The sequence below is a fragment of the Brienomyrus brachyistius genome, chromosome 4 (genome assembly GCF_023856365.1).
Source record: "Brienomyrus brachyistius isolate T26 chromosome 4, BBRACH_0.4, whole genome shotgun sequence".
NCBI classification, from domain to species: Eukaryota; Metazoa; Chordata; class Actinopteri; order Osteoglossiformes; family Mormyridae; genus Brienomyrus; species Brienomyrus brachyistius.
Window position 1 is genome coordinate 23,428,702 of NC_064536.1, and position 10,183 is coordinate 23,438,884.

Here is a 10,183-nt window from a genome sequence, read left to right on the forward strand (position 1 = left end):
TGCTCTGGGGGCACTGTCCCTCTGGTCACTCCCATCTGTCCTGTCTGCTCTGGGGGCACTGTCCCTCTGGTCACTCCCATGCGTCCTGTCTGCTCTGGGGGCACTGTCCCTCTGGTCACTCCCATCTGTCCTGTCTGCTCTGGGGGCACTGTCCCTCTGGTCACTCCCATGCGTCCTGTCTGCTCTGGGGGCACTGTCCCTCTGGTCACTCCCATGCGTCCTGTCTGCTCCGGGGGCACTGTCCCTCTGGTCACTCCCATGCGTCCTGTCTGCTCTGGGGGCACTGTCCCTCTGGTCACTCCCATGTGTCCTGTTGGTCTTGTCATACCCTGTCTTGTCGGGTGTTCCAGCCCTGTCTGTCTACCCTGTCATTCAGTCCCCTTGGTCCTCTCCCCTGCTCGTTCTTCATGGGGACGATCTGACAACTTGGAAAGTCACGTAGTGTGAACTTACTAACATGAAAGCCAGCTAGCATTTCTGCTCCTCCAAGCAAGGCCAAGGTAATGGAGTACAGATCAGCAAAGTTCCCCTGGCCGGCAGTGAGGTAAGCAGCATGAACTGATACAGGGCGTTGCTGCACCCATCACATGACAAACCACCTCAGGGGAGAGAATCTGAGTGCAGCCACGTGGTGGGTGACACCTCAGCACCACACCAGTCCGAATGGACCAGTGTGAGTTTCTTTTCCAGTGGCTGGAGTGCCAATCCTGCCACCAACCCCGCAGGTTTTTCCCTGTAAGTTGGAGGACCTCCTTACAGGGCTGGATGCAGATTAACGTCATACCCAGGACCAAGCAATTGCAGGTTAAGGGCTTTGCTCAAGGGCCCAATGGAGTAGAATTACTCTGGGCATTCATGGGATTCAAACCAGCAACCTTTCAGTTCCTGGCATAGATCCGTAGCCTCAGACCCACCACCCACCCCACCCCAATAGTGCTTTAGAAAAAGGGTTAGGCTTGGCCAACTCAATTACATATGGTGATACAGATGAATAAAAAAAATCTTCAGAATAAAAACTACTAAATAATCTTTGGAACAGAAAAATATTTAATATTTTTCTATAAATCATTGGAATAGAGAATTTAATTTATTTTTCTATAAATCTTTGGAATGAAAAATGAAATGAATTTACTTTTCCAAAAATGTATGATTTATGATTATGTCACATTTCTTTCTCCATGCACCTACAGCCTCCTCTGCATCAGGGTTTTCAGTAAATGCAGAGCAGTACAACACTGCTGAGTACAACAATGCTACTGCATGGCTGGAAAGGGGAAAAGGTGCTGTTTGTATTGTATGCTATAGGGATGGGATACGCACGCAAAAATTAAAATTCTGCTGTCATTTGCTTTCTAGATGCTCTAAATCGGATATCAAGGTGGGATTCGTTTTATTACTGTAATCTCTGATGTCGCTGTTTTACCATGAATACACAGCAGCATGGCTGGGTAGCTTGAGGTGACGTTCATACGGATAAGCGCTGGCTGGTTATTTATTTTTAAGTATAAATGTCCGCTGTCTGTGATGACACCCAGGGCTGCTGGGGCAGGGGGAGATTTCGGTTTGCAAAATCACCCCCCAGTTGCCGAGGCAGCCCAAGGTGCTATTTTGTGAGGAGCCCCAGAATTCCTTGCTTCCCCCCTGTGTAACATATTTCTCTATTGTGGTATTTTATCACTGTCCTCCTATTTGGACCCTACTGTGTATGTATTTTTATCTGTTACTGCAGTCATCATGCCAAGCCTGTAAGTGTGAATTTAAAAGTCCAATTAATCGGTTTTCTTTTCCTGATTGTGATGTAATGATTGTACACTTCTTCTGATTAAATTTAGGCTCATATCTTAGCATTTCCTTGAGTGATTAGTCTTATTTTCCTTTCTTTACTTTCTGGAATTTGTGTGTAACATGCACCTTATCTTTCTTCATCTTTTTTTTGTTTCTCCTTGTTACCAATATTACAAATTTTTAATTTACTCCAAAACCATGGTAAAGCAAACCCAGCATAGAGGGGCTCAGTGAATGTGGTCTGGACCCTGTGCAGGAGGGTCATTGCGTCAGAGATGCTGTAGAAGGACAGAATTCCTGCCTTGTGGTTCAGGTACACTCCTATCCTGGAGGAGGGGGGACCAGATACACTGGTGTCTGTTTTATCATGCCTGAAGGAGTAACTAGAAGGAGTGCAGACCAAACTCCAGGAATACTCATTATATCCAAAACAGCAGTCTCTACCCCAGCCACTTCTACCGATCCCCCGGTACGAGACCGCTAAATGAACCTCATAGTCCATGCTCCGCTCAACCTCCCAGTAGCAGCATCCTGACAAGCCCTCCTTGCACAGCACTTGGTAGTACCATTTGAATCTGTGTGGGCTATCTGGGTATGGCTGGGGCTGCCCGTAGAATTCCACCTCCATCTTCTCCAGACGTAAGTCTCTATGTGCTGTATCTGGGTCCAACGTAAGCTGACAGGCAACTGGTGCAGATAAGAGGGACACAATGCTTTACTATCACCTGGTCACAGATTCAAATCACTTATACTAACATCAACATTTATTCACAATCTGCGGTCATGAGGCTGCACTACTGCTTAAGTAGTGCTTAAGTGCTGCTTAAGACTTAAGGCTTAACTTGTGCCCTTTCAGTAAAATGCGACTGTGTTTGTGTCAGTTCTCTGATTTACTTACAAACTCATTCCATATGTATGTATTTTTTAACATCAACACACCCAAGTACATACAAATTAAACGATGGCTCACCCATTGGGCAGCTGGATTAAAATGAAGGGGTGGCCCGACCTGGTTTACAAGCACATCTCCTGTTTGGAATTTATCAGACAAGCACAGCATACTGCTCTGTGCAGCCCGTAAAGAAGTGACTTAGGTGGAGTTTGTGCCATTTTTCTTAAAATAACTGTCATAATCTGTCTGTCATGCTCCTGTTTAGCCAACAGAGGTCACTGTTGGCAGTCACACCAGCCTCTTGCTCGATCCTCATTAGTATATCAGCACCTGTTTGTCTTGTGCTCCCCAGTCCAGCCACAGTCACCATCTTTGTATGTTACTTCACCAGCCACTGTGCCAATTAAAGTAGTGTTCCCCAGTTCCCCGGTGTCATAGTCAGTGCTCTCTCCAGCCCTCTTCTCTGTTCCTAAATCTCATCCTGGTTTTTCATAGTGGCTCCTTGCTGTTCCTTCCTTCTCTTTGTTTTGACCCCATGTGATCTTTTGTTTTCAGTTACTGACATAATAGTTTCAATAAAGCCCCTTTCAGTTTCTCCCACGGTTACACCTGGGTTCTGCTTCCTCCCCATCATGACAGTAATACACAATATCATGTTATATTTCCCTGCTAAAGTTACTATATTATGACAAACAGTTAATCCTGTGTTATTACTGTCATGAATGTTATTAGACAGTTTTGGTAATGGTTGAGCTCGTGAAGTTTATGCGCCACCTGTTGGTTTGGAAGTGTAATGTCATCACATTGCACCTTTAAGAACATTCGTGTTGTTCAGAAAAGCGTGCATGCAGTGTGGAAGCTGGAACCAGTTTGACTGTGACATATTGTGATGTACCTTATTTATGTTCTGATGAATTAAAATGAAACAATATGCATCATACTGAACAATGTGGGTGCTTGGCATTGGTGTGCATGGATGAATGCTGCTAAAACGCTTCTTAAGACATTAACATCAACGCCTTGTGAGGAAACTACATTGTGCAGAGAACACCAGCTTTTGATAAAGACACACATCAAAAACAACTTTCACTGCCCACACTGGAAACAATATGTTACCGAATAAAGTGTATGAAGTAGAATGCAGGTTTGCCATAAGAATATGTGTTCATCTCCTGTAATTATTTTATACATGCACACCCACTAGGGGCCACATCTATGCCTAGGTGCCATTATCCCCATCAATCAGGATGTGACAAATATAATTCACTGATTAGCTGTAAGTGACCAGTACCCTGTTGTCAAAGAGAATGTTCCTCTAACATCTCAAATTACCAAAACCTCATGTGAATGAGACTTGAGTCCTTCCCTGATTTCAAAAGTTCCTATCTGGCCTGTTGAGTTAAAGCATTACACATGGTGAGAAATAATTCTGTTTTTCAAAACACTTACAAGCTGTGCGCGTGGTGAGAGTGGGTTCCAGTAGGTTAATGATTTTTTTCACTAGAAGGAAAATAAAGAAAATTTATTAAGCAAGATAAATAGATAGAATGTATGTTTTTATTTTCAATAATTAAAAGCATATTTATATTCTGTCAGCGTCAACGGCAGTAGTTGGAGAAAACAAAGGGGACTTTATTGGAACTTAAACAGGGCTCAGAAACAAAACAGACCATGAGGGGTCTGGAAACAGCAGGGACAGGACAGGACAGATCAGCAAAGGACAGGGCAGAGCAGGACAGGGCAGGACAGGACAGGGCTGGCTGGGCTGGGCTCAGGCATATGTACGGATCTAACGGCAGAATGATAATGATAGGACTATACAGTAGTAAACTGGGAGGCACTTTTATATAAAGAATAACAAGGGAACAGAACAAGATGCAGCTGGAGTGAATCATAGAAGGGCAGGAGGAACAAGAAGTAAGGCTCGTTAGGGCTATTCTGGGAGGGAAACAGGACGATTGGCTGGGCAGGGCGTGACAATACTCACATGACCTAAGTGTTGCAACCTGTAGATCATCGACTTCTTGTACTGTGCAAAAAACAGACACTATTATGGATTTGTCTAGGACAAAACAATCGTGTCATTTCCATGAGCCCAAGAGTATGTCAAATGTTGCATTTTCGAAAATAATGTCTTCTTACAAACGTCTTCCAATGTCCTTTTCAGCTCAGAGACAGCACTCCTCACGTCCACAATCAAATTCATCCTGGAAGAGGTGGGAAACTCCAGAGGGGCAGATGTGGTCTACAAAAAGAACAACAGACATTCCTTTAATGCAAGACAGGAGCAGTAGATTGAACTTCCACTGCAGAACAACAGTGGAAACCACTTCCAGCAAGACAGGAATGTAACCTGGATAAAATGGATTGGATCCTCTATTTGTAGGAGGCCTTCAAACTCAGTGCATCTCCTCTTCAGTTCTGTGATTTCCTCTTCCAGTTGTTCCTGCAGGCCATTAACTTGATTTAATACAGCCTTCTCCTGTTCTCGGATCAGCCCTTTCACCACAGAGTCTCTGCTTTCAATTAAATGGATCATCTCAGTGAGGACCCTCCCGCTGTGCTCCTCTGCCTCCTGCACAAAGAGCTGTTGGAGAGGAATAAACAGCCATTATAAATGTACTCAGTAACATCTCTCTATCTATAATTTGTCTTCTCCCTCATCCTACCCACATATTTTTTACATTTTTCAGCCTACAGACTGGGGTGCCTGCGGATCCCGAGAAGAATTTACTGTAAGAGGCAATCATAACAGCAAAACAATATTTATAACAAAATGTATTTCTTCTCAAAGCATTATTAGATATGTAATTAATGTCATCATCTAAAGAAAAAAACTGAGTATTGTTATTACAATTAATTTTCATATTTTGTAAAATGAAAATCTATACTTTTATTTAGTATAACTTGCACCTTTTATTCCAAGTACAATCAGCATTATTACTTCAAAGCTTATTGACCATCCTTTAGCTGTGGTATAACTTACTTTTCAGCAATTTCATGTAAATGTAATTTGTGTCGTATTTATATGATGAAATCAGTAGGGGTCATTTTAACCAAAATATAAAGTTATTAAAACAAAAACAGCGTTTCATACTTCCACACTTTTAAATTTCATTTTCTCTTTCAATGCAAAGCAGCAACAGCTAATCTGGCCAGTTTTGATCTGTTTTTTGATCTGTGATTTTTGCCTAAAAATAAAAGCTGCTGTTATCAAAAACCACATAATATAGTTATATTCCAGACTTATTACAGCCAAACAAATCTCGGAACTCTGAGAAACCTCCTTCTCCTTACATATCCCTCCTCTCCTCCCCTGCCCCCTCTGCCGCCTTAAAAATAGTTATATCTGTGTGTTTTCAACACTCACACCCTGTCTTCATCATGCTCTGACTGCATGACATTCATATGCATGGCAAACTATTTTACAGTTGTATCTTGTATGAGACCATAAACATTACATTTGATAGTTACATAACATTTCATTATGAAGTCATGCATTGTATTTCGCACAGTGGTGCAGTGGTTAGCGTTACCCCCCTCACACCTCTGGGATCTGAGTCTCCACCAGGGTTCTGTGTGTGGAGTTTGCATGATCTCCCCATGTCATCGTGGGGTTTCCTCTGGGTATTCAGGTTTCCCCCAGAGTCCAAAACCATGCTGAGGTTACGTGGAGTTACCAAATTGCCCATAGGTGTGTGTCGGTGAATGGTGTGTGTGTGCCCTGTGATGGGTTGGTGCCCCATCTTGGATGGCCCTGCCTTGTGCCCATAGCCTCTGGGGTAGGCTCTAGGCCCCCTCCCTGACTTTGACAAGCAGTTGCAGAAAATGGATGAACTTTGTACATCATCTTACCTTAGGAAAAGCAGTTGTCAACAGAACACATGAGAAAATCTGTGGCTGCTCTTTTCTTCAAAATGATTGACAGAGTGCCCTTACCCCCCTTGATAATGAGTGATACTCTAAATGAGGACCCATGGCAAACATTTACTGATTAAATAGTTCCATTTACTAAAACTGCTTAGGTGGAATTGGGGGGCGGCATGGTGGTGCAGTGGTTAGCACTGTTGCTTCACACCTCTGGGTCCCAGGTTCAAGTCTCCGCCTGGGTTACATTTGTGCGGAGTTTGCATGTTCTCCCCATGTCGTCGTGGGGTTTCCTCCGGGTACTCTGGTTTCCCCCCACAGTCCAAAAACATGCTGAGGGTAATTGGAGTTGCTAAATTGCCCGTAGGTGTGCATGTGTGAGTGAATGGTGTGTGAGTGTGCCCTGCGATGGGCTGGCCCCTCATCGCTGCCTCGTGCCCATTGCTTCCGGGATAGGCTCCAGACCCCCTGCGACCCAGTAGAATGGAAAATGGATGGATGGATCCTGTGACCCCAAAAGATTTGTGTTTTTAAAAAGCACAAAACAGAGTTGAAATAGAAAATAAAGATGTGACATCATTAGGAACAAACTGATTAACAAAGTCATAAAAGCTTGTAATGATTTAAAAAGCACCTGTGAGATATGACAAAGAATATACCTCTGGGTTTTGGACCCCAGCTGGTAGGATGAGGGTTATTTAGCCAAAGGAACCAGGTAGACTGTTTCCCAAAGTCTTGTTCAGTGGAATTTAGAGTCCTGACTGAGCCAGACATGGTTCTTCCAAAAATCTGGTTTATACTCACGGTGACTGAGTTCACAACCTTCGTCAGCTCCTGCAGCTCCTTCTCGCTCTGCTGCAATTTTCTCTGTCTCACCCCAAGCTGTAACTGCATTTTTTGAATTACTCCATTTTTCTATAATTACTTATCCAGAGCAGAGTTACAATGAGCTTGTAGCCTAATACAGGAAGCACAGTCAGGGACACCCGGGATAGGTTGTCAGCCCATCATAGGAACACACACTATATAGGGAATTCAGAAACACTAATTCACCTGAAAGCATATTTTATATATTTGAGTGCATGTCTACCAAAAAAATTTGAGTTTCATGATTTCATATTTGTTAATTAATATGATTGTTTGTTTAAAGCGTTTATTTTAATATTTTCTTTTTATTTAATGTCTTTTTCGGCTTAGTTTCTGTTTAATGTTATGGGTTTTTGACCATTTTTCGTTAAATTATGAAATTTGTATTTTTACTGAACTTCATAAATAATTTTTATTTGAATTTCTTAAAAAAAGAAAGCTGCCCTCAAAAAGTAATCAGACAGCATCCAATACATTATGAATTATGGCAAAGCTTAAATGAACAATGCAAAACCTTCACTTGCCGCTTTATAAACACATCTGTGGTCGCCTTTAAATTCTATTCGTAGAGTGGGTCATAGCCCACGTGACGTCGTAGGCACCTTCCCGCCCTTCGCAGCCCGCTACCGCCAATACATGACAAGAGAAAAGAAATATTGCTCATTTCTTGATATTATTTAATATTGTGTTCAATTTTGCGACATATGATATATTTACGTAATAAATAAAGTTGCAAATAATAATATCATGATATATCTTGTTGAACAGAGATTTTGAAGTCGCGTAGTTTGTTTTTTTTCTGTCCCTGTCTTTCGCGCCTTCCTGTGTTTTAGACCATCTTTACAATCCGATTGTTTCCCTTACCCTTATTATAACACAGTTTAATTTTTGTATAATATCGTGACATATGACATATTTATGTAATTAAAAATGCAAATAATAATATCATAATATAGCTTATTGAACGGAGATTTTAAATCATTACGTATGTTACGTGGAATGGCGCGTAGTTTTTTTTCTCTCATCTCTTTCGCGCTCTCCTTTCTTTTAGACCAGCCCTTTGATCCGATTGTTTCCCTTACCCTTATTATAACATAGTTTAATTTTGTGTAATATCGCGACATATAACATGTTTATGTAATACAAAATGCAAATAATAATATCATAATATATCGTATTGAACGGAGATTTTAAATCATTACGTATGTTACGTGCAGTGGCGCGTAATTTTTTTCTCTCTCCCTCTCTTTCGCGCCTCCCTTTTTTTCCGATTGTTTCCCGTACCCTTATTATTAATTTAATTGTGAGCCACAACAGAAGCAAAAGATCCAGGTCTAGTCATTTTCATTTCTGTTCATTTTTATTTTATTTCACTTAGCTTGGGAGTTTGTTGCTTTAGTTTCGTTTTGATTTTGAATGACGGAATACTTTTGGCATCCCTGTAGCGTGAATATATGTTAATAAAAACCTTGACTTGTCTGAAGCAGCTTTCAGTAGGAAATCAGTCAGATCATTTTTCACTTTATAGCGACATCATGATAAGGTTTTGCCACTTTTGAAAAAACAGGCACAAATTTTCAACTAATTTTTTTGTACATTTTCCGTTTAGATTGAGTAGCCAGGCTTAATTTCTGTGTCGTCAAAGCTGATATACACACACTGTAAAAGACAGAAAGCATTACATGTTCATGTTTAATTCATTTTATATAAGAGTATTTCTGGCCTGACCTGTATCTCCTCCCGTCGAGTAGCAGCTGAGATTGTATCATGGCCTCTGTGTTCATACGTCATACAGAGATAACAGATATACTGCTGGTCGGTACGGCAGTAGACCTCCAGGGGTTTGTCATGCTGGGAACAGAGCTTGTCCTGCAGATGTCCAGTGGCATCAGTCAGCTTGTGCTTCTTAAAAGCTGGAGACTCATAGTGAGGCTGGAGGTGAGATTCACAATAAGATGCCTGACACACCAGGCAGGAATTTACAGCTTTGCGTTTTCTCCCAGTACAGACGTCACACTCCACATCTTCTGGTCCAGCATATTGGTCAGCAGGAGTCTTCTTCAGTTTCTCCACCACCTCAGCCAGCATGGTGTTTCTGCACAGAACAGGTCTGGGTGTGAAGGTCTGTCTGCACTGGGGGCAGCTGTAAACTCCACGACGATCTTCCTCATCCCAACAGCTCTTAATGCAGCTCATACAGTAACTGTGTCCACAGGCTGTAGTCACTGGAACCTTCATTTGATCCAGACAAATTGGACACCTCAACCGGTCTGGATCCAGTGATGAACTGGATTCTGCCATTTTACCACGAACACTGTTCAAATTCAGTTTCATCATCTGTGTGTGAGAGCGGGAGGAACTTCCTGCTTCTCAGGCTGCAGTAGGTGTGGTTTTGGACTGAGGCCAGACTGAGGAGGGCAGACTGGGCAAACATTGGAGTTTATGAATAAAATAGTTCATAATATAGATTATACACAGCCATTAGTATACCTGTTACTCTACTTTTTCCTTGAAACAAACTGTAAAACTTTCAATTTCATGTTAGGTGTAAGGCAGAAGTTATTCTGTATTGCAGATAAATTTCCATGTCTATTTAGATGTCTTTTGACAGCTTCTATTCTGCTGCCATCAGGCACCACAGCGCCCACTGTTGACGCGCCATCCTCACATGACATAACATGCCTGGGAACATCCCCTTTTTGTTGTGGACTAAATCCGGCGCTCTTGCTTTTCTAATATTGCACATAGTCAGTCCTGTAGTGACTAATGCCT

The 10,183-nt window shown here is 42.1% G+C and overlaps 1 protein-coding gene across 1 annotated transcript; it reads right to left on the bottom strand.

Moving 5' to 3' along the window:
* Nucleotides 1–1,577: 1,577 nt before the first annotated feature.
* LOC125739925 (tripartite motif-containing protein 16-like) lies at nucleotides 1,578–9,712 on the bottom strand. Its single transcript, XM_049010492.1, has 7 exons — nucleotides 9,140–9,712; nucleotides 7,349–7,432; nucleotides 5,031–5,264; nucleotides 4,820–4,922; nucleotides 4,665–4,706; nucleotides 4,127–4,177; nucleotides 1,578–2,472 (listed from the first exon to the last, which is right to left on the bottom strand). Exons 1-7 carry the CDS (start codon nucleotides 9,710–9,712, stop codon nucleotides 1,913–1,915), a joined length of 1,647 nt encoding a protein of 548 aa, XP_048866449.1. The 3' UTR covers nucleotides 1,578–1,912.
* Between the last annotated feature and the right edge of the window lie 471 nt (nucleotides 9,713–10,183).